Raw genomic sequence first — 26,298 nt, forward strand, 5'->3', positions numbered from 1 at the left:
TCCCTCAACGAGCCCAGCGCGATCGGAAGCCTACCAATCAAAACTAGATCCATGCCTTAGGGCAGGGGTTCCCAATTATTTTTTCCTGTGGAACCCTTTGACATAGTGTATCAACATCGTGGAACACCCCCCCCACCCGGAAAAAAAAATTACAATTGTGACTTTTTTTTTTTTATTTGCCGGGGGGTTTCAAGGTCTGTATATCTGTGCTTGTATGTGCCAGTTGTATATCTGACACACAGATACACACACACACACTGGCACACAGATAAACACACAGTGTGTATCTGTGTGTCAAAGTGTGTGTATCTGTGTGTCAAAATGTGTGTATCTGTGTTTGTATGTGTCTGTGTATCAAGGTGTGTGTATCTGTGTTTGTATATGCCGGTGTGTATGAATCTGACACACAGATACACACACTGGCAGATATTGGCACACAGATACACACACCTTGACACACAGTGTGTATCTGTGTGTGTGTGTGTGTGTGTGTGTATGTATCTGTGTGTCAATGTATGTGTATCTGTGTTTGTATGTGCCGGTGTCTGTGTATATGTATCTGATACACAGATATACACACACAATTGCACACAGATACACACTGACACACACATATTGACTCACAAATACACACACACACTCAGATACACACAGTGACATACACACACTTGCACCCACATATACACACTGACAGGATACACACACACAGGCACATACAAACACACTGATACATACTGGCACATAAACACACACTGACACACACACTCTTTGGCAGACACACATACACTCTCACTGACAAACACACACACTCTTTGACAGACACACATACTCTCACTGACAAACACACACTCTTTGACAGACACACATACAAACACATATACACTCTCATTGACAAGAACAGATACATTCTCGATGACAAACACATACACTCACACATTCACTGACAAGCACACATTCACTCTCACTGATAAACACATACAAACAGACACACATTCAATTTTTTTTTTTTTTTACATTTTACTCCACCCAGCCCCCCCTGCCTTTAGGAGTGCTGGCATGGAATCCCTGGGGTCCAGTGGGGCTGCAGGCATGAAGTCCCATATGGTCCAGTGGGGCTTGCTGCAGCTTGGTGGGCGGTCGGGAGGTCTGGCAGACAGGTGAGCGGTGGAGGCGGACGGGGAGGGAGCTCTGATCTCCCTGCTCAGCTCCCTAGCGCGCCTCTTAGTGATGCCGGAGTGACGTCATATTCCGGTTCCGGCATCACTGCTGTGCGCGCGAGGGAGCTGAGAAGGGAGATTAGAGCTCCCTGCTCCATCGCTGCCCGCGGCCATTTTGTTTTTCAATTTTTTGGCAGAACCCCAATTTGTGTTCCGCGGAACCCACCAATTGGGAAATGCTAAACCAAAAAGTGGATAGTGAGACAAAACTGATTATCAATTTAGTGCAGGCAGGGGCGTACCTAGAGCATATGGCACCCGGGGCGGGTCCTAGTTTTGGCACCCCCCTCCCCCCTGCACTTTAAAATGTACAAAACACCCAAAAAATTTTTTAATGTATGTAGCATTGAGCAGTGCTTGCATGTTTCAATTTAAAAACCAAAAAATGTTTCAATGTAAGCATGCTTTTGTATGGAGTAAGTGTGAGTGAATGAATGGGTGTGTTTGTATGTAGTGTTGGCATTTTAATGCAGGCATGCTTTTGTGTGTAGTGTTGGCGAGATGCAGTGGTGTGGTTATATATAATGGTGATGTTTTAATACAGAGGTGTGTTTGTATGTAGTTGCACTGGAATGCAGGGATGTGTTTGTGTGTAGTGTTGGCAAGATGCTGAGATGTTGGATTGCCATATTTAAGGACACCAAATAAGGGAGCTATCTGCTAAACAGCACCCTAATTTGGTATCTTTACATTTGGAATCTCACATAAGGGCACCAATTTAGGGAATTCTCTACTAAACAGCTAAAAGATCAAAATTTAAAAAGCCTTTTTCTTAATTTTAATCTTTAGGTTGTTTAGTATATAACTCACTTATTTGTTATCCTTATGTGGGATTGACATATTTAAGGACACCAAATTAGGGAGCTATCTACTAAACATATACACAACCACAGATATACACATGCATTTAGTTTTTAAGAGGTCCAACCAACCTCCCTACCTTACTCTGGCAGTGACAAGCAGTTGCTGCTGGGCTGGGATCTCTGTGCTCTTCCTTCACAGCTCACTTGCACGACCAGTAGTGATGCCGATGCCAGGATGACGTCATACCCCGGCTGCCGGCTTACTGCAGGGCGTACACAAACTCCTATATGGTCCATAAAAATGTTTAATCTCACTGCCTTCCAGTATATATTTGTTCTATCTGTCTGGGGTAATGTGACAACGTTGATGTATATGCAAGTGGGTGAGTATTACTATTAGGAGAAAGGTATATGGCAGGGAGGGACAGTGTGGTGGATACTATGACAGTGTGTGCCATTGCACACAGTGGATTGAAGGAGGTGACTGCAGGTGAGGTGGTGAGTATACAGGGAGTGCAGAATTATTAGGCAAGTTGTATTTTTGAGGATTAATTTTATTATTGAACAACAACCATGTTCTCAATGAACCCAAAAAACTCATTAATATCAAAGCTGAATATTTTTGGAAGTAGTTTTTAATTTGTTTTTAGTTTTAGCTATTTTAGGGGGATATCTGTGTGTGCAGGTGACTATTACTGTGCATAATTATTAGGCAACTTAACAAAAAACAAATATATACCCATTTCAATTATTTATTTTTACCAGTGAAACCAATATAACATCTCAACATTCACAAATATACATTTCTGACATTCAAAAACAAAACAAAAACAAATCAGTGACCAATATAGCCACCTTTCTTTGCAAGGACACTCAAAAGCCTGCCATCCATGGATTCTGTCAGTGTTTTGATCTGTTCACCATCAACATTGCGTGCAGAAGCAACCGCAGCCTCCCAGACACTGTTCAGAGAGGTGTACTGTTTTCCCTCCTTGTAAATCTCACATTTGATGATGGACCACAGGTTCTCAATGGGGTTCAGATCAGGTGAACAAGGAGGCCATGTCATTAGATTTTCTTCTTTTATACCCTTTCTTGCCAGCCACGCTGTGGAGTACTTGGACGCGTGTGATGGAGAATTGTCCTGCATGAAAATCATGTTTTTCTTGAAGGATGCAGACTTCTTCCTGTACCACTGCTTGAAGAAGGTGTCTTCCAGAAACTGTCAGTAGGACTGGGAGTTGAGCTTGACTCCATCCTCAACCCGAAAAGGCCCCACAAGCTCATCGTTGATGATTCCAGCCCAAACCAGTACTCCACCTCCACCTTGCTGGCGTCTGAGTCGGACTGGAGCTCTCTGACCTTTACTAACCCAGCCACGGGCCCATCCATCTGGCCCATCAAGACTCACTCTCATTTCATCAGTCCATAAAACCTTAGAAAAATCAGTCTTGAGATATTTCTTGGCCCAGTCTTGACGTTTCAGCTTGTGTGTCTTGTTCAGTGGTGGTCGTCTTTCAGCCTTTCTTACCTTGGCCATGTCTTTGAGTATTGCGCACCTTGTGCTTTTGGGCACTCCAGTGATGTTGCAGCTCTGAAATATGGCCAAACTGGTGGCAAGTGGCATCTTGGCAGCTGCACGCTTGACTTTTCTCAGTTCATGGGCAGTTATTTTGCGCCTTGGTGTTTCCACACGCTTCTTGCGACCCTGTTGACTATTTTGAATGAAACGCTTGATTGTTCGATGATCACGCTTCAGAAGCTTTGCAATTTTAAGAGTGCTGCATCCCTCTGCAAGATATCTCACTATTTTGGACTTTTCTGAGCCTGTCAAGTCCTTCTTTTGACCCATTTTGCCAAAGGAAAGGAAGTTGCCTAATAATTATGCACACATGATATAGGGTGTTGATGTCATTAGACCACACCCCTTCTCATTACAGAGATGCACATCACCTAATATGCTTAATTGGTAGTAGGCTTTCGAGCCTATACAGCTTGGAGTAAGACAACATGCATAAAGAGGATGATGTGGTCAAAATACTAATTTGCCTAATAATTCTGCACTCCCTGTATGGTGTTTTATGCCACGGGTGGGAACAATGGGATTGGGTGTTATATGGAAGAGAGGATATTATGTCAAGGCAGGGCCAGGGTGTATGGCAGGGTGTGTATTATGATACGGTGGAGGTATATAGCAGGGAGGGGATTATGGCAGTGTGGGTATTATATGACATGTTAAAGGGGTATAAGCCAGGGTGGGAATTATGACCAGGTAGTGGGTTTATAGCAGGGAGGATATTATGACAAGGCAGGGGTGTATATGGCGGGGGTGTATATGGCAGAGAGGGCAGGGGTGTTGAAAAACAAAACAAAAAAAAAACTAATTGTCCAGGGACTAAAGTGTTTGCCCAATCTACTTGTCTGTCGTGACAATCTACTTGTCCTGATACAAATCTTTATTGATAGTAATTTAGGAGACAGACCTGGTGTAGGGGTGATAGGGATGTAGTATGGGTAAGACACATAGTGTGGGGGTGGGATAGGGATGTAGTGTGTGTAGGGCATTGTAAGGCACATAGTGTGCTGTGGGATAGGGTTGGCAGAGTGAGGAGGGGACAGGTGGCAGAGCGTAAGAGGGAGGGGCTGACAGAGTGTGGGAGGGAGTGACAGGTAGCAGAGTGAGGGAAAGAGGGAGTGACAGGTGGCAGAGTGAGGGTAGGAGGGAGTGACAGGTGGCAGAGTGAGGGGATGACAGGTGGCAGAGTGAGGGGATGACTGGTCGCAGAGTTTGGGGGTGGTTAGTGACAGAGTGACTGAGGGAGGGGGTGACAGGGTGACTGAGGGAGGGGGTGACGGACAGATTGACTGGGGGGGTGACTGGTGACTGAGGGAGGGGGTGACTGGTGGCAGAGTGAGGGGGTGACAGAGTGACTGAGGGAGTGGGTGACTGGGTGACGGGTGACTGAGGGAGGGGGTGACAGGGTGACTGAGGGAGGGGGTGACAGGGTGACTGAGGGAGGGGGTGACAGGGTGACTGAGGGAGGGGGTGACAGGGTGACTGAGGGAGGGGGTGACTGGTGACAGAGTGACTGAGGGGGTGACTGAGAGAGGGAGTGACTGGTGACTGGGGGGTGACTGGTGACAGAGTGACGGGGTGACTGAGGGAGGTGGTGACTGGTGACAGGTTGACTGGGGAGGGGGTGACAGGGTGACAGGGTGACTGAGGGGGTGACAGAGTGGCTAAGGGGGGATGACAGAGTGACTGGGGGGTGACTGGTGACAGAGTGACTGAGGGGGGTGACAGGGTGACTGGGGAGGTGACTGGTGACAGGGTGACTGGGGAGGTGACTGGTGACAGGGTGACTGAGGGGGGGGGTGACAGGGTGACTGAGGGGGGGTGACTGGTGACAGGGTGACTGGGGGGTGACTGTTGACAGGGTGACTGTGGGGGGTGACAGGGTGACTGGGGTGTGACTGGTGACAGGGTGACTGAGGGGGGTGACAGGGTGAGGGGGGTGACTGAGGGGTGTGACAGGGTGACTGAGTGGCTAAGGGGGGATGACAGAGTGACTGGGGGTTGACTGGTGACAGAGTGACTGAGGGGGGGTGACAGGGTGACTGAGGGGGGTGACTGGTGACAGAGTGACTGAGGGGGGTGACAGGGTGACTGGGGGGGTGACAGGGTGACTGGTGACAGGGTGACTGAGGGGGGTGACAGGGTGAGGGGGGTGACAGTGTGACTGAGTGGCTAAGGGGGATGACAGAGTGACTGGGGGGTGACTGGTGACAGAGTGACTGAGGGGGGTGACTGGTGACAGAGTGACTGAGGGGGGTGACAGGGTGACTGGGGGGGTGACAGGGTGACTGGTGACAGGGTGACTGAGGGGGGTGACAGGGTGAGGGGGGGTGACAGTGTGACTGAGTGGCTAAGGGGGATGACAGAGTGACTGGGGGGGTGACTGGTGACAGAGTGACTGAGGGGGGTGACAGGGTGAGGGGGGTGACAGGGTGACTGAGGGGGGTGACAGTGTGACTGAGTGGCTAAAGGGGATGACAGAGTGACTGGGGGTGACTGGTGACAGAGTGACTGAGGGGGGTGACAGGGTGACTGGGGAGGTGACTGGGGACAGGGTGACTGGGGGGGGTGACAGGGTGACTGGTGACAGGGTGACTGGGGGGTGACTGGTGACGTGACAGGGTGACTGGTGACAGGGTGACTGAGGGGGGTGACAGGGTGACTGGGGCGGTGACAGGGTGACTGAGGGGGGTGACAGAGTGACAGGGTGACTGAGGGGGGTGACAGGGTGACTGAGGGGGGGTGAGAGGGTGACTGAGGGAGGGGGTGACAGGGTGATTGAGGGGGCTGACAGGGTGACTGAGGGGGGATGACTGGTGACAGGGTGACTGAGGGGGGTGACAGGGTGACTGGGGGGTGACAGGGTGGGGGGTGACAGGGTGACTGAGGGGGGTGACAGGGTGATTGAGGGGGGGTGACAGGGTGACTGGGGGGGTGAGAGGGTGACTGAGGGAGGGGGTGACAGGGTGATTGAGGGGGGTGACAGGGTGACTGAGGGGGGGTGACTGGTGACAGGGTGACTGAGGGGGGTGACAGGGATTCTTGCTGTTGCTTCTGAAATCCTATAAATCACTCATATCACTAGCGGCACAACTGCTCATGCATAGATTAAAAACCACTACATGCAGTGTCACTAGTAGATTTCCAGAGGCTTTGTATCGATCCGGGAATAGACACCGGCTCACCCCTACACATACCTCACAATACATACAAAACAGTTCGCCAATTACCCTTGCATACTTGGAAGGTATATACAATTGTTCATTTTTCTTGTAAATACTTTATTTTTCTTGTTCTTGATTGTTCCTATTTTGTGTTCATTATCATATTGTATAACATTGTTGCTTAACTCATTGCCGCCGAGGGGAGAACACAAGCACGTTACCTACCTACCCTAACTATCATATAATGGCGACCATTCAAGTAGTTACCCTAAACACTAGGGGCCTTAACACACCTGAAAAATGCACATTGACCTTTATGGGATTGCATAGATTAAAAGCAGATGTGGCATTCTTACAGGAGACACACTTCAAACAGTGGGCCGCTCCACACCTTAGAAAACGACAGTACCTCAATGGTTACTTCAATAATTATACTGAATCCGAATTTAGGGGAGTTGCAATACTAGTGGAAGCCCACCTACCCTTCCAATAGCAAGCACACCAGTCGGATGACTTAGGCAGGCTCATAAAGGTAAAGGGAACAAGCAATGGTCACATTTGCTAATCTGTATCTGCCTAATAGAAACCAATGCAAAAACTTGTGCAGATGTATTAGATTAATCGAAGATTTCATGGAGAGTCTGCTGATCATTGGTGGGAATTTTAACATGTCACTAGACACCACCATGGACACATCATCCGCGACACACGTACCAACTATCGGCCAGGAAACATGTAAATTCAATTTTAGGTCAGGTCCAACTGTTTGATAGCTGGCGTCTTACCCACCCTACCGGCAGAGACTATTCCTTTTACTCACCAGCCACAAACTCCTACTCTAGAATTGATATCCTCTTTTTACCACATAGATATCTCCATCTAATCCAAACATGCTCTTATGGTCCCATCTCGTGGTCAGACCATGCACCCCTGTCTCTTGTCATTGCAATCCCAACCCTACCATACAAGATCTCCCATTGGAAATTAAACAACACATTATTAAATGGCGTGGAATGCACCAAACCAATTACAGAGGCTCTTTCCCATCACTTCACAAAAAGCTCTTCACTGACTACCACACCCGCGATGACGTGGAAGGCACACAAATGCATCCTGAGGAGCGTGATTATTGCTATAGCAAGCAGAAAAAAGAAACTAAGTGAGGCCACCAAAAACTCCCTCTTGACTGGCATTAGAGAACTAGAGAACAAGCACAAATTTGACCTCACTCTAGACAACTACAATGCCTTGACACATAAATGATCAGAACTTCAGATCCTCTTAAATGCACAAGTAAAACGCAAGATGCTATTCCCCAAACATACATACTACTCGCAGGGAGGTTACTTGATAGAACCCTCAAACAAAGACGACAGACCACCTTCATAGCTAGCATTTAAAAAAAAACTTTGGGGACTTAACCAATCTACTTTCAGTGATCATGCAAACCTTCCATGAATTCTACACATCTCTTTATAACCTAAGGGCAACCCCACCGTAAGAAGTCCATATGACCCAATTTCTAGAGATGAGAATTAAACGCACTCTGCCCCCCAACGTTCTACAATCTCTCGAAGACCCCATCAACCCAGACGAATACAGGGCAGCGGTCAAACATCTACCCTTAGGCAAAAGCCCTGGCCCAGATGGATACACGGACAAATATTTTAAAACATTTGCCTCTGTACTGCAGGAACCCTTTCTAATGGCCTTTAATTTTCTTTTGATTACTCCCTGACTTCCGAGTTCTGCACTGGAAGCACATTTCACTTTATTGCCCAAACCTGGTAAAGACCCCACGATCTGCGGGAGTTACCACCCTATTTCCCTGATAAACGTCGACCTTAAGCTATTTATCAAAATTTTGGCCTATCGCCTACGCCCGTTAATGCAGACACTGGTCCACCCTGATCAGGGATGCAAAAAACAATACCACCAAACTGTTAAATCTGATCTATACATCCAATTTATCCACATAACAGAGCCTACTGCTCTCGATTGATGCAGAGAAGGCTTTTGACAGAGTGGACTGGTCAATGCTTTTCATTACACTAGGGACCATGAAATTCAGACAACAGTTTGCACTGTATACTGAATTCGAGGTTACACTGAATACAAGCTGAAAACATCTGAGCAGTACTGATACACTACTGTTGCCCATCAGACGCGCTGTTGACTCCATTAATAGTTATATGTCACAATAGTCGACACCATGAGCCTGATCAAGTCAGTTATTGTCCCACTGGCTTTCTACTGATCCTGGGTATGCAAACAATTTCATATTCCAACAACTTGTTACTGTAACCTCTGGATTGATGGAAGTGACAAGTCAATGTGATGTTATGTACTAATATATATTTATGTACTACGTGTACACTCTTCTTGTACCCATAGGCAATGCTATACAAACTTAAGTGAGCACTACTGAATGGGTCACTTCCTGCATTGGTGAGAGCCAGTGCTGGACCAAGACATTGTGCTACCTGGATCCAAGGATGAAATGCTAACCCCCTCTTTCCTGCCCGCACTGCACTGCACTAAAAGCACGCCAACATCCATTATGTTATGCTTTGTGTGTAGTGAATGTACTGTTTGTTTGTGTAGTGGATGTAATGTGTGTATTGTATGTAGTGAATACATTGTGTGTGTCTAGTGGATGCAGTGTGTGTAGTGAATGCATTATGTGTGTGTGTGTATAGTACATGCAGTGTGCATATTGGAGGCAGTGTTGCAAGTGGATGCAGTGTCTGTGAATGTAGTAGTGTCTGTGTAGTGCATTTAGTGTGTATACTGTTCTATACGTGCTTGGGGGGGGTGAGCAGTTTAAATTAAATTGGCTTTATCCCGCCCCCCGCCTTTTACCTGTGGGCTGGAAGAGAGGGACAGTATAGCGGGGTAGTCTGTAGGAATATGACTGTTTTTGGGGGAGTGTGTAGGAAGGCGACATTGTGAGGGGAAGCGCGTAGAGAGGTGACAGTATGGGGTGCAGTGTGTAGGAAGGTGACAGTGTTGGGGGCAGGGTATGGGGATGACAGTGTTGGGGGCAGGGTGTGGGGATGACAGCGTGGGGGGCAGACTGACAGACAACATGCCCCGCTGATACACATACACTGACATAAACTCACTGACAGACAGTCATTGTCTCACACACTGTTTAACTGTTTAACCAACACACACGACAGACACACACTGACACAAACATACTGTCAGATACACATGCACTCACTGACATACACACACTCGCTGACACACTCACTGACAGACAAACACCCACTGGCAAATACACACTGACAGTCACACACACATTCAAGATGTAGACGTCACTGACAGACACAGTCTCACTGATTTGACTAACACACGCACTCATTAACTGACAGACACACACACACACACTTATTTACTGACAGATACTCAAACACTCTTTATTTTGTGATTGTTCATTCAATTGAAGAGTGCACTGTTTGTATTTATTGCCTTAATTTATCTGTAAACAAATGCATTTTATTTGAAGAAAAAAAATAAGGTGCATCAACTACAGCTTGCAGAGACGATATAAAATACTTTTTACTTAACTGGTGTCTTCCCTAGAAGTATTGAGCAGTACGTTTCATTTAAACCACAGTACTCAAATAACTTAGAATGGCGTCATCGCCGTACAGCCGGGAACATTTCTCGTAATGTTTTATATTTAGAAAACCTTTTTAGCAAATTTTATATAAATTATTACCATGCTTCACTGAGGACTGCACATAGACCTCACTACAGGCTGACTATTGATGCAGCTGCTAAGCTGTAAGAGTAACTCATTTGTAGGATGAGATTTGTTAACACTCATATTTGTTCCAGCAGGAGACAAGTCTTAAAAGTCTTCTAAAAATATAAAATTATGGGAATTCACTACTAGTGCAGGCACAAATCTGTTCAGTTGTGTTGTATAGCTCGTATGTATTAAGTACAGCATAACCAGTGGCACAGTTAGGAAATGATCTGAGATATTTCTCAACCTTTTTGAAATAAGTGAATAAATACTTATAGCTCAGAGGACGAAAAAAAACTCCAGTTGTTGGAAGTATGTTTCATATGATACATTGACAGAATGGTATAACAGTGCATGCGCACACCTCCCAACATTTCAAATGGAGAAAGAGGAACAATAATTTTAATGGTGTGAGTGGGGGTGTGGAGGTGACTTACTAATAACAATATATGCAACCAAAATGGAATTTGTAACAAGAACAATGTATCTTATTTTCACATACTGATATCTAAACACTAGGCATGTGCATGGGGAAAATTTTCGGTTCGGTTCGGCATTCCGAAATTCGGGACATTCGCAATTCGACACTTCAACACTTCGTAACTTCAGCAACTTCAGCACTTCGGAACTTCGGCACTTCGACACTTCGGAAATTCGGCAACTTCGGCACTTAGACACTTTGGAACTAAGGCATTTCGGAATTTCGGGACTTCAGCACTTCAGGACTTCTCTTGCAGCCGCTTAGTAGATAACTCCCTAATTCCCACGGTATTAGGGACTTATCTACCAAAAGGCTGAAAGACCTAAATTGGTCTTTCAGCCAAATTTACTAATACTAAGTAAAAATTACTTAGTATTAGTAAATTTTGCCCCTACTCGCTATGCCGCGAGTAGGGGCATGTCTATTAAAAAGTAAGCAGCCTGTGGCTGCTCACTGTTAAATAAAAAAAAGAAAAATAGGGTCCCCCCTCCCGTGCCCCCACCCGCGACGCGCGAGTGGGGCATTTAAACTAAAGGGGGGACCTATTGCCCCCGCCCGGCCCCCACCCCTGAGCGGCGCGTGGGGGCCCTAAAGTAAAATGATGTGGGGGGGACCTATTATCCACCCCCCGGCCCTCACCCCTGAGCGGTTGGTGGGGGCCCTAAATACTAATAGGGGGGGAACTAATGTCCTCCCCCTGGCCCCCACCCCTGACCGGTGGGAGGGGCCCTAAATTGGAATAAGGGGGATCTAATGTCCTCCCCCCTGGCCTCCACCCCTGAGCGGCGGGTGGGGGCCCTAAATACTAATAAGGGGGGGACCTAATGTCCTCCCCCTGGCCCCCACCCCTGAGCGGCAGGTGGGGGCCCTAAATACTAATAAGGGGGACCTAATGTCCTCCCCCCTGGCCTCCACCCCTGAGCGGCGGGGGGGGGCCTAAATACTAATAAGGGGGGACCTAATGTCCTCCTCTTTGGCCCCCACCCCTGAGCGGCGGATGAGGGCCCTAAATTGGAATAAGGGGGGGACCTAATGTCCTCCCCCCTGGCCCCCACCCCTGAGTGGTGGGTGGGGGCCCTAAATATGAATAAGGGGGGGACCTAATGTCCTCCCCCCTGGCCCCACCCCTGAGCGGCGGGTGGGGGCCCTAAATACTAATAAGGGGGGGCCTAAGGTCCTCTCCCCTGGCCCCCACCCTTGAGCGGTGGGTGGAGGCCCTAAATACCAATAGGGGGAGACCAATTGTTCTCCCCTCAGCCCCCACCCCTGAGCGGCGGGTGGGGGCCCTAAAAATTTTTTTACCCCCCTCCCCCAGGTGACTAGGGGTCCCCAAACCCCTAGTCACCCCCTCCCCCCTCAAAAAATTAACCCCTTACCTACCCCCCTCACCTTAAAAATAATGAGGGGGGACCTTTAACTAAGTACCTGTAAAAAAAGCAAAACTTACCATTCAATGTTTTCTTTCTTCTAAAATCTTCTTTTTTCAGCACCAAAAAAGGGCAAATAAAAAATCCATAATAACCGTCGCAATTAAAAAAAAAATCCATCTTCACCCGGCGAGGGCTCCGCGCAGACTGAGCTCTGCAGGTCTGGGGAAGGCTTATAAAGCCTTGCCCCGCCCTGCAATACGGCTCAGAGCACTCTGATTGGTGGGTTTTAGCCATCCAATCAGAGTGCTCTGACAGGTAAATGAAGAGACTGACAGGTAAGTCTCTACATTTATTTGTCACAGCACTCTGATTGGTTGGCTTGAAATCCACCAATCAGAGTGCTCTGTGTCATTTTACACAGCATGGGAAAGTTCTTTGGAAGTTTCCCAAGCTGTGTAATTTGACTCATAACACTCTGATTGGTTACTTAATCCACCAAGATTTTTGAAGAAAGAAAACATTGAATGGTAAGTATTTCTTTTTTACAGGTACTTAGTTAAAGGTCATTATTTTTAGGGTGAGGGGGGTAGGGAGGGGGTTATTTTTTTGGGGGGGGGAGGGGGTGACTAGGGGTTTGGGGACCCCTAGTCACGTGGGGGTTAACATTTTTATTTAGGGCCCCCACCCGCCGCTCAGGGGTGGGGGCCGGGGGGAGGACAATAGGTCCCCCCCTAATGGTTTTTAGGGCCCCCACCCGCCGCTCAGGGGTGGGGGGCAGGGGGGAGGACCTTAGGTCCCCCCCTTTATTAGTATTTAGGGGCCCCACCCGCCGCTCAGGGGTGGGGGGCAGGGGGGAGGACATTAGGTCCCCCCTTATTAGTATTTAGGGCCCCCATCCACTGCTCAGGGGTGGGGGTCAGGGGGGAGGACATTAGGGGAGGCCATAGAGACTAACTGTTGGTTTTCAAACTCTGTCTAACCCAAGGTGTATGCATATGGCTGAAGGATCCTCTTCATTTAAGAAAAAAAAAAATATTTCAAAACTTGATGAAATTATTATATTAAAATTAATAATTTGATGTGACAGTTGTCCTTTAAGGACACATTACTTTGGGTTTCATAAATGTTCATTTGGTGCTATACACACCAACAATATGGAGCTCCTAGAAAAGAGGGACATTAGGATAGAAAAGAGGGACAGAAAGTATTAATGCACAATATTTATTGTACAGTCCCCATACAAGGCCTACAACCAGTTATCCAGGGATCTCTCTATCTCCATTTGTTCTGGAAGTGACACTCCAATAACATGTGTTGTTTAGTTTGGAGGTGGTTGTTGAAATAGACAGCAGCGGTATGTGTAAAAGTTGACTCCATGAGAAAATTATTAACAGTGACACAATTAGTGTATAAAGTGATTTCTGCCAGACAAACGTATACTCATATATTTTGTTTAAAAATAATCCTGAAAAACAGAAATTTTTACTTGCACTCCAATAGCCGCCATCTTGTGTTTTACATTGTCTATACTGTAAGGAACGTAACGGGTGAGAATAAAAAGCCCCAAAAGAAAAGAATAAAAACCTGCAAATGTGCCTGTTTCTCATATTTGAAACTCATTTACATCTTTGAAGATCTCACAGAGACAAAAATGCAACATTTCAAACTGCCCAAAATTTGCTCAAAGGGAGCATGCATAGTTTTGGAAATACTATCATTATTTACATGTAACGTGTACGCCTTTGGTATCTGTATCAGGCCAGTCATCTCTTACTATACAAACCATGTTGTGCTCTGTGAAAAAGCCCCTAAGGCTGATATCATGTCCTGGCCTCACAATGTGCAAACAGCATATATACAACCCACATAGAATCCTTGGAAAATTCTACCAATAGTGACATCACAGGCTGATCCTACAACCTATTTTCTGTGGGACAGATACCTTATATGTTCTGCATTGCTTGCAGCAGAGGTAGGAATAATATTGCCAGACAATGAATAAGCTTATCTGTTTGTGAAATTGGCACACGTCTCCTTGATGGAGCCTGTTTTTGTATATATCATCACCTGAAATGCCAATGACTGGCTAATTGCACCTATAAAGGTACCGAGCTGTTACTGATTGGATTTATCTTGAGCTATAACCTTATTTTCATGACTGGATATATGCATTTTTTGTTTTTCCTTAAAGGACTTTTATAAACGCAAGCAATGTAGGTTAAAGGAGCACTCTAAGTACAATAAGTAATGTTGCTGAATTGTTGTGGCTGTGACTATTACTGACTGTGTGCAATTTTATCTGTTATGTTTTGCCTGTGATGTAGTAAGTTAATATTAACTCAGGTTTTTTTCTTTCATTGGCTAGAATGTTTACTGCAACACTCAAAAATCTTCATGATATACTCATATTGATTAAGTTCGAATTTCACTGAACTCACCTTTGCCTACTCTCCTCCGGCCACCGGACCCCATTGTTGATGTTACCATCAGGGTCTTTGTAAATTGTGCAAAGGCCACAGACAGAAACAGTGCCACGTTAAGTAGCAATTAAAAAACAGGAGAATTGCTAAATTATGCAATTCAGGGTGAAGAATGCACAAATAACTTACACCCTAAGTGAGTTAGGAAAAACAACACATGAGAAAGATTTGGGAATTGTTATAGACACATATATAAACAAACACATACACGCACACGTTATATAATGCCAATGAGCAGTGGTAGTGACTAGGTAAGGTGACATGTGGGGGGTGGTGGTGTGTGGGTAAGGTGACAGTGGGGGTGCAGTGTTTGGGTTAGGTGACAGTGTTGGTGGTAGTGTGTTGGTAAGGTAACAGTGGGGGTGGTAGTGAGTGAGTAAGGTCACAGTGGGGAGGGGTGGTAGTGTGTGGGGGGTAAGGTGACAGAAGGGGGTGGTACTGTGTGGGGGTAAGGTGACAGTGGGGGGGTGCTAATGTGTGGGTAAGGTGACAGTGAGGGGTGGTAGTGTGCAGGGAGGCTGTTTAGTTACCAGTCTACTGATACCTTTTTTTGTGTAATTAATTCCCTGGTGGTCCAGTGGCCTCCTCCTCTTCCCTGTTGGTCCAGTGGGCTAGGTATGTAGTTTGCCAGGGCCTCCGGTCTGCAGCTCTGCCGGGTAGATTAAAGAGTAGTGATCTCTTGGTAACCCACAGAGACGCTGTGATTGGCCAGGGATCTGTGACGCTGCTTTTATGATCATACCACCAAGGTGCATATATCTGGAGCTGAATATAAGCTCTAGAAAATTGTAAGTGGCATTTTTCTTATTTTATCTCACCACCTATAGAATATACTACACTATATTCTGCTTTCTGTCTTCATATTTTCCATACTGACTCACCACCATACGAGTTTGAGGACACCCAGAAGGAGCTGCTTCCCTGTATCCTTTCCTTACCTATACCTAGTTACTGCCAAATAGAAGAGGTTCTGGTTTGGGAAGTACCATCTGCCATACCCGGATCTAACAAGCGCTAGGAACCTCACCATCGCACGTATTCTGAGACTGACTGTAGGATTTCCTCTATGAGTGACTGACTGTTATTTCCTATAATTTGTAGTGTTTGGATTGATACCACAAAGCTCTACTCTGTATAACCCAAAAGCTAGATGCCAGTCATCTTGAAATGTAGTTTCTATTTTATGTCGTTATTATATTTAATAGACTTATGACGGGGCGGAGCCTAACTGCCGAAGCAAGCGGTCGCAAGAGCCCTGAGCTCCTAGAAAAAAGGGCCCAAAACAGTATACTACAGCCCTTTCCACTGGTACTTCCGGGCTACAGGAGAACCCCAAGCTGCACTCACGACCATGGGGAAGAAAAACAAGAAAATAAAGCCTGATAAACCCTGATTAGGATGTCCATCGGCGACATGTGGCGGCAGGCAAACAGCGATCAAGAGTCCAAGATGACGGCACTCATAGGGTAATGTTTGGATTTCTCCGACGACCAGTCTACAGACCTGGGCGAGGGGTACTTACCCACACTGGCAGTCACACCGCAGACTCCATGGCCGAACCCGCACACTGCCCCAGTAACAACTGCGATTAGGAAGGAGCTCCTAGCTGACCTGCAGCGGAACCTCATGGCCGATATGGCCGCCATCCACAAGGACCTACAAGGCCTGACGGGCCACCTCGGGGACCTAGAAAAACCTCCACCAAAAGCGTGCAACAAATACAATCCCTGCAAATGGCAGTCCAAGACCTACAAAAACAAAACGTAATAAACGAGCGTCGGTTCGCAGCCCAAGAAGACACGCAGAGGCGAAATAACCTCAAAATCAGGGGGATTACAGACACCGTCCCCGATGCAGAGCTCCCCCACATGGTCAGACGCCTGCTGGCTGCCTTACTGACTCCACGACAGGCCAAATCTGTGGATATAGAAGGGTTATTCCGAGTGCCCAAACCGTTAAAAGCACCACCCACAGCCCCAAGAGACCTGGTGGTCCAATTTCGCAGTGGGAAGGACAAAACGGCGCTGTTGACGGCATCCAGGGACAAGCTGCCGTACCACTTTGAAGAAATGGAGATCAACTTCTATGCCGACCTCTCGGGCAGTACCTTGGCTTGGCGCAGGGAATTTCGGCCACTCACATCGGTACTACAGCAACACAAAATCCGCTACCGCTGGCACCTCTCACGCTCCCTAACCATCTTCCATGGAGACGTGACTCACACAGCCCGAGATACTGAGGAGGCGGCGACTATCCTGCATACCATGGGCCTCACCGGGACAGTCCCGACCAGGGACAACCTACCCATGGCACCCAAACACCAGCACCACTGGAACCCACAGACGGTGGTAGTGTTTGAGCCCTGAACGGCCGCTGCGGAGTCCTACGCCCAAGCCATTACCTAAAGGCAACAGAACCCATCTCCCACTGTACACATCTTCAGACTGGGACATAGCAGTTACACTCACCTAGCCGGGACTTGACATACGCCTCACCACCCCCTCAATGGACTGGCCCAGTATTCACCTGCCCCCCAAAGCATCCCCAGTCCACTCCCCCGTGTGCTGGTAGGGTACAGGGACACGGGAGAGACTCACCCCTAGCAAGGACACTCCTGCTGACTGGAAGGGAAGGGGGAGCACATTCTATTCACGAGAGGCCAAGACCCTCGACTACGGCCACACTGTAAATTTTATTTTGCTTATTGTTTGTTTCTATATTTAATATTCCAGCACTTACCCGACATTATGCTCAACACTTCACTTACACCTTAGCGACGGAATCCACCACTAAGCCACCATGATCATACCCATAATGAGACGCAGGCACATATAGCACCCCCACAGCTCATATGTAAGACTCGCACAACTCCCACGGATCTCACCGGCCTTCATGCAAACCACTCATGTAACTGTGGAGACAGTCTTAATCCTATTTCTCCCTCTTCTGACAACTCAACCACCCTAACTATTCCCTACGGTGCTTTCACCACAGCCCAAACACACAGGCATAGAGACGGCACCCTTACTGCCCAGATCAACAACTTCATATATACACCTACGTACCCAACTACTGCAAACTCATTTGCACACAATAACCCGCCTGGTGTTCACCTACGCCTAAGCCTGACTATCACACACAGTTAACTCGTACACTGCCTTACATGCACATTAAGCGAGAACCCCCACACATATTATCTGAAGCCTGCACATTACCCGAGGTTTCACCAACACCTTCTTACATGTCTGATTACCTTGTTTATGTTCATGCTATTACTTAAAATTGTGCACAGTATTATCCATGCCAAGTTGTATACAAGTACACCACGGTTGCCTGAAGCTATTATGGAGCGGCAAACCAGATTGTAATGTTACTACATGCACTAACAAAAATAAAGAATTATAAAAAAAATATAGACTTATCACGACTTGAACACGTTAGTCATTTTGATATCCTTCATGATTCATTATAAATAGTTACTGTCAATTGGAGGTTCTTTGTTCTCTGCATCATTTGCTTATCGGATAGTCAACATTGTTAGCAATAAAGACTATATATTTATCAACTGAGATTTCTTTAAACTTTGAAGACATAGAGATTATTAGTAATCACCACGGAAACCAATGAATGTTGTTTTAAATTCTATTTGTTTCCATGTTGATTGCTCCATATGCAGATTCCACACTGGGAACCTTTCCTGAAAGCTGCTCTAGACCCACCATATCAGCAGAAGTCAATCTATGATTGGTTGTACAATATTCTCTTTCTTTACTCTTTGGCTGTGTAATATTCCCTGATTTATCCTTTCTTTGTCACTATGTGTTTATTTATTTTTATTTATTTATTATTGCCATTTATATAGCGCCAACAGATTCCGTAGCGCTTTACAATATTATGAGAGGGGGATTTAACTATAAATAGGACAATTACAAATAAACTTACAGGAACAATAGGTTGAAGAGGACCCTGCTCAAACGAGCTTACATTCTATAGGAGGTGGGGTGTAAAACACATTAGGACAGGAATTTACAATCAAATAAGGTGGGCTGCCCTTTAGGAGAGGGCAAGAGACAGGTATGTGAGGTAAGGGTTAGTCTTGGAGGCCATAAGCTTTCCTAAAGAGATGGGTTTTAAGGCACTTCTTAAAAGATGCAAGACTAGGGGAGAGTCTGATGGCGGTAGGCAGGCTATTCCATAGGAAGGGAGCCGCCCGTGAGAAGTCCTGCAAGCGCGAGTTGGCTGTACGAGTGCGGACAACGGACAGGAGGTGGTCACGGGCAGAACGGAGAGACCGAGAAGGGACATACCTATGGATCTGTGAGGAGATATAAGAGGGGCTAGAGTTGTTCAGTGCTTTATAGGTGTGAGTTAGTACCTTGAATTGACTCCTATAGCATACAGGAAGCCAATGTAAGGACTGGCAGAGGGGTGAGGTGTGAGAGAAACGACTAGAGAGGAAAATCAATCTAGCAGCAGCATTCATTACGGACTGTAAGGGTGCAGTACGGCTATTGGGGAGACCAATCAGGAGAGGGTTACAATAATCCATGCGGGAAATTACTAGAGCATGGACAAGCTCAATGTGTTGTGTAATTAGTGTAACTTTAACCGCAGAGTTAAAGCATGGGGTGCAAATATAAGAATAAAATAAACGATAAGCCACTAGCTGACTGAATAATGCTTTTGGGAAAGTGTTTTATGGAATAAAAAGCAGCAGAGGGAGCTGGAGAGGGATGTAGTGGTGGCTGAAGTGAGCTTTCTTATATCACATTAATATCCGAGGTAAATGGACAGGGTAGTGACTGGCACACAGAGGGCACTGTATAGGAAACAGAAGAATCAAGTGGTGGTTTGGAGAATCAAAGAAGGAAGCGGGAGAGGGTAGTAGGAGTTAAACATGGCTGAAATAGGTACAGACTGAGAAGCAGGAGTCCGAAAGAGACACAGTGTGGGAAGTGGTGGGCCTGGGAATGTTGACAAAATGGCTGCTGGAGCTGTTGAAATGGTAACAGAAGGAGCTTGATATCACTTGAACTGGTACCAGAGCAGCTGGAAACAGCTGAACGGAACAGCATATCTGGAGCTGGGATTAGATGGGAAGGGTGCAGAGAGGGCTAGCGAGCAGAACTGAGTAAATAAAATGCTTGGATTGGCCACAGAGGAGTCTTTACTGGAGGGAGCTGTGGGATGCAGAATAAGCTGCAGGTTTGGAAGTGAGATGAAAGGGGCACAAATGGAGCTGAAGGAACTTGCTACAAATACAAAGTGGGTCAAATAGGCAACAAGGGTGGAAACTGACATGGAGTGTGACTAAAATAGATTTATTATACCAGAGTAAGACAGTCAGGAGGAATAGGAATAAAAAAAAAAAAATCCCACCCTGGTTTTATAAGAATTTTATCACTGAATTATAGATATTACAGAATACAGATAAAACATGGATCATACTGGTAATGGTAAATATTACTGAGCTCATATAAATCAGTTTAGGTTTCACTGCATTTTAAACTTGTAGAAACAAAAGGTCAACCTGACAAGCTGGCCTCGGTCCCAGGACATTTGCTTTATTTCTACATGAAAACAAGTAAAGGTTGGTGTGAGTTTTATACCAACTGCTGGCAATTTCCAGAGCTGGTCTATCCTGACTGTTAGCGGCTCTGATTTCTGATCAAATGGATAGTTTGTAATGACAATCAGAGTATAACAATAGGCTATTTTTACGGCTTACAGAATCATTATGACAGTTCTTCAAACTCAAGCTGGACCTTAAAACTTAGCTGGACCTGAGGTGGGCAAAGCTGCGGTCCAATAGTAGAAAGGACAGAATGGTCCAGATACACAAGGTTGTACATCAAGCAGATTTCTATCAGTATCTGTGTTTCTCCAATAAATCTGCTTGACATTCCAACCTTGAGTGCCCAAACCATCATGTTCTTTCACTGCATGTTAAAGTCTGAAGGCCTATTACATCTACAGTAAGCCGTAAAGATATCCTAATGTTATACTCTGATGCTCTTATAAACTAGCACATTGCAAACTATCCATCTGATCAGAGAACAGAGCTGCTAACAGTCAGGATAGGCAGGCTCTAGAGACCACATGCAGTTGGTAGAAAACTCACACCAACTTCAACTTGTTTTCATGTAGCAATAAAGCAGATGCCCTGGGACCGAGGCCAGCTTGTCAGGCCCTGGCTGGATATTGCTCCACTTGGACTTGTGTTGTGTAATAACATTTTAATTGGTTCATAAAGGTCTTGGCTTCAGTGCATTGCATTCTCCCCTGCCAGATTTTAAGATGTATTTATTGTCTGCAAATACATAGAGGTCACTGCAATCATGTCTGCTTAGTAATGAGCTGACAGTGAATATGGAAATCCGCTGGGATGAGACATTGCCACAACCTGTACCACACCAGTATAGTCACATTAATTCAAGTATTGTTTAAGAGTATCTAAGCAAGGTTAACCAGTGTGCAATGGTACCCACAGAATATTCTCCAAGGAGGGGGCAGATTCATACTCTGTATAGTCACAGTCACTCAAAATGACCATACAAATCAAAGGATTTATGGAGGATGGGGACACTTGCCCCTTTGTTCTGTTCTTCAAATGCCCATGTCAGCTGGCAGCTTTTCAGTTATTATTGAACTCTACATTTCATGACACTTAAAGGGACACTATAATCACCAAAACAACTTTAGTTTAAAGGGAAACTATAATCACCAAAACAACTTTAGCTTAAAGGGACACTATAGTCACCTTTAGTTTAATGAAGCGGGTTAGGTGCATAGATTATGCCTCTACAGTCTCACTGGTCAATTGCCTTATAGGTGTTAAGTCACTTTTGTTTCTGTTTGTGCGGCCCTAGCCACATCTCTCCTGCCTTTGACTCACACAGTGCGCATGAAAAAAAAGGTTTAATTTTCAATCAGATGTTAATTTACTTTAAAAGTTTGCATATCCTGCTCTGTAAATTAAACTTGAATCACAAAGATTAGTCTCCTGCAATGTCTAGAAGGATATTGACATGGCAAAAATACAAAAAGATAAAATTCTAAATTAAACAGAATTTACAATAATGGAAGTGTAAACATTAACAACAGAACACCAAAAATTGGCAATCTACAATACAGAAATAATAGAGACGAACATGTTTGTCTCTATTATTTCTGTATTGTAGATTGCCAATTTTTGGTGTTCTGTTGTTATTGCCTTGAGGATATAAGAGGAATCCTTTATCTACAATACAGCTAATTAAGGGTAATTTGTGTGTTTGTTTCACCTAATACCCACTAAGTGTGTTTGCTGTCTGCACACAGGTGAATTTATATCGTTTGCTGTTTAAGTGTAAACATGAAATGACTCTTTACAAATTGTGTTTAGGAAGGCTGTGCACTTACATGCAGGGAGGTGTGACTAGGGCTATATAAACAAATAGTTTTAACTCCTAAATGGCAGACAATAGAGCAAAGAGCCTGTAGATACATGATCTATACACCAAAACAGCTTCACTTAACTAAAGTTGTTTTGGTGACTATAGTGTCTGCTTAAAATTGATCTTCCTGATAGTTTCCACAAATACTTTTGACCTGGTCCTTCTCTCAGCGTATTGCTTATGTAGAAGTTATACTCATACAGTCAGCCAGCAAATAGTGTCCAAATTTGGACAAATGAGTGTGATATCGCTAATGCAGAAATGTAACTTCCTCAATAGCAAAATCTCAAATGAGTGGCTGGAACACCAGTGCCTGGGGTACCTCATTTTGTGTCAAGCCACTCTAAAGTGGTTTGACCCAGATCCTGTGGATGGCACCAGCAGGCTGTAGTGACTAAGGTACTTAAAGTGCTCTTTAAAGGCATCTTATCCTAAATAAAGTCAATTGATAAATAAAATATTTTGTTTTGTTTTTTTTAGCACTTCTATATGCAACCATTTTCGGTAACGTGACAACCATCTTCCAGCAAATGTACGCCAACACGAACCGATATCATGAAATGTTAAACAGTGTCCGAGACTTCCTTAAGCTCTACCAAGTCCCCAAAGGGCTGAGTGAACGGGTCATGGATTATATTGTATCAACGTGGTCAATGTCTAGAGGCATAGATACAGAAAAAGTAAGTAGGAACACATTTATGTACTTCTTAGGTTAGCGCAGTAAAGGCAATGGCTATTCCAAAAAAAAGCGCACTCAATTACACTGAATCGAAGATTCCCTCCCAGCATTGGGTGTGTCTGAAAATCATACATGCTTCATTAGAACCACTCCATATGGCAAGATGTTTCTCTGTTTTTTAGAATTCTTACAATAAATGACAAATGTATACTTGAGGCTGTTCTAGTCATGTTTTGATTAATGCGTCTGTTTCGGTTAATTGGTTACTAAATGATAGGCACACTAAATGCATTGTTGAATACATTTGTAATCTTTGATAAAGGGTAAGGGTATCTTTTAAGGTATACTAGGACTTTTATTTAAATTAGCCCAGCTTTCCTGGAAGCTAATGTTTCATTCTGAGAAGGGGAATCTACTTTAGTGTCAATAGAAGACATTCCCCGGAGACAGTAGTATATCGATTTATTCTTTGATGACTACATTAAATGCAGCGTGTGGGATGAATCTATTTTTAAAAAGTGACTTTGGGAATGTTTCATGCTGTCCGTGACTCTTAGTGGGTAAATAATTTATCCTGTTTATTGCTTCATCTGGAATTTGATTAAAGGATCTGTATTTATTCACCATCATTTTACTAAAAAAAACAATAGGCAGATAGACGTCATTATTAAAATACATACTCATTTTGATTTTCTGCAATGTTAAGAAACAAATAGCTATTTTACTGTGTAAATAGAATTGCACTGTCTGGATGTGTTAGAAATTTGCAATGTTACTGTTTTTACCACTAGACTTTTAATTGATGCATTATACCAAGTAAATTATACTCTCTGCCAAATGGTATAACATAGTGACCTATTTACGAAATGGTGAGTTAATAACTGATTTAAATCACTTAAACCAGAATTGCCAGATTAAAAAGCAGTCACTATCACGACTGTATTATAGATTGTTTGCTTGATTATTGTACAAAACGTTTGTAGCCCACTTGTGAAATCACGGTTTAGTAAACACTTGAGTGCGTGAATGTAAAATCTTAAATCTTCATGTTTTCTTATGATCTAATTCATGTTTTGAATATATTTATGTAATTCATAGATTCTTCAGTCTAATCTAGCTCAAGTCTCAAATATATTTACATAATTCATGGAAACCTCAGCATCCTCTTGAGATTTTCATTTTATTAAATTATTTTTATTTTAAGAATTCTAGTTGGAATGGTTTAAGCACATTGTAGCCCACTGATGTCTAGATTTGATTACTCCTAATCTAGATGTAAAAATAATTTGATACAATCATCTTTTACATCTCACACAATTGCAGTATTGAACAAATTTGTTTAAAAAAAAGTATTTCAATTCTTTTCAGGTTTCTCCATAGATTAATAATATCAATAGTCAGGGCCAGTGCAAGGATTTTTGGCTATAAAGGCGAAGATGCATTCCACCGCCCCCAACCCCCCCAAAAAATGTATCTTCACTTCTGTGTCTTGTAGCCCTACTTTTGAATTTCTTACCCCCTTTAGTGTTTCATATCCCCTCTCATGAATGTCTTACCCTTTTTGCCCCTTTGTGTCCTACACCCCATTTAGAGTGTCTCTTACACTAAAGTGTATTTGTTACTTCTTATGTGTCTTCTTATTTGTTGGCCCCTTATGTGTCCCATTCTTCCCATTGGCCTCTTTCGGTCTCTTCCCCTCTCTACACCCCCCTCCCACCCCCAGCCCCTTTTTGTGTCCTTTTCTCCCTTATACATAGATACACAGACAAAAAAAAATACATATATGCACAACCATACAGGCACACAGACCTAGTTATTCAGGCACACAGTCACAAAGATATACAGACACACAGTCATAAAAGGCACACAATCAACCCAAGTCAGTCATGCAGGCACAGACATACATGCGCATACAGTCATACAGAGACATAAAGACACAGGGATTCATATATGCAGTCACAAGTACATATTTACATCTCAGGCCTGAGCAATTAGGTACCTGGGAAGCATTATGTCTGGCTCTGATCTGTGGATCCAGTTCAGCAGCCCAATTCCATCACTGGACACCAGTGACGGAACTAATGTAGAGAGGGCCCTGGTGCAAGAATCTTTTTGCCCCCCCCATTTCAAAGGGTGGCTAAAAGGTAGATCCCCATATGTCGTGCAACTGCAACAATGCCTTGATTTCTAATGCTTGCAGGGTTGTATTTATTACTGAGCAGTGTTTGCAAGTTTTGTATGGAGTATGTTTGTGTGAATGTAGGCGTGTGTTTGTATGTAGTGCATTTGAATGCATGCATGCATTCATGTGTAGTGTTGGTCTTAAATGCAGTGATGTGTTTATATATATTTTGTTGTGTTTAATACAGAGATATGTTTGTATGTAGTGTTGACATTTGAATGCAGGGGTGAATCTGTGTAGTGTTAACATTTGAATGCTGAGATGCATGCACATATACACATACACTGCCACACACACACTGTGATACACATACACACAGATACACACTGACACACATGCAGATATATAGACACACATATATATATATATATATATATATATATATATACAAACTGATACACATTCAGATATACACACACACTCATATATAGACAAACAGATACACACACAGACACACGGGCAAACACACAGATACACACACTGACAGACATACAGACACACACACACACATACTGACTGACATCAAGACACACACACAGGCACTGATAGACACACAGACATACAGATACAAACACAGACACACTGACAGGCATACAGATACACACTGACAGGCATACAGATACACACTGACAGGCATACAGATACACAGAATGACAGACATACAGATACACACACAGACACACTGACAGACATACAGATACACACACATGCTGGTGAAAACATACTTTTATAGCCACTCTCTTTTTTCTACCTTTTGGGTGCTTCCCTGGGGTCCAGTGTGCTGACTGAGGTAGATGGGAGTTAAGGGCTGGCTCTCCTGCATCAGCCCTGTACTCTCTGCCTTCTTCTGCTCTCTGGCGTGGCTCCAGGGAGAAAAAGACGACCGGAGGCAGTTCCTCCACTGCGAGGTGCCAGCTGCGCTGTGTGCTGCACGGGGAGCTGGGATATGACGCGTTCATATCCCCACCCCCTCCACACAGTCCAGGTATGCGGAGAGCGGCTGTGGAAGGCTGGGCCGCACAAAGTTGCTATTGCTCGACCGTGCTACAAGAAGTGACTGGCATGAGAGGAGCACTGTACGCCCTGTCAATGGTTAAATTCTTAGATTTAATCTTTTAATTGCTGCTAATATTATTTTAAAAATGATGCTTGC

The 26,298-nt window shown here is 44.6% G+C and overlaps 1 protein-coding gene across 2 annotated transcripts in view; it reads left to right on the forward strand.

Annotated features, from left to right (window-relative positions):
- Nucleotides 1–26,298, forward strand: part of KCNH1 (potassium voltage-gated channel subfamily H member 1) — a 476,905-nt gene that overhangs the window by 259,741 nt on the left and 190,866 nt on the right. For both annotated transcript variants that reach the window (XM_063443862.1, XM_063443863.1), the window contains one exon: nucleotides 22,765–22,964. In XM_063443862.1, coding sequence (XP_063299932.1) covers nucleotides 22,765–22,964 — 200 coding nt within the window. The remainder of the gene's footprint in view (nucleotides 1–22,764; nucleotides 22,965–26,298) is intronic.

This window comes from Pelobates fuscus, chromosome 2 (genome assembly GCF_036172605.1).
Source record: "Pelobates fuscus isolate aPelFus1 chromosome 2, aPelFus1.pri, whole genome shotgun sequence".
NCBI classification, from domain to species: domain Eukaryota; kingdom Metazoa; phylum Chordata; class Amphibia; order Anura; family Pelobatidae; genus Pelobates; species Pelobates fuscus.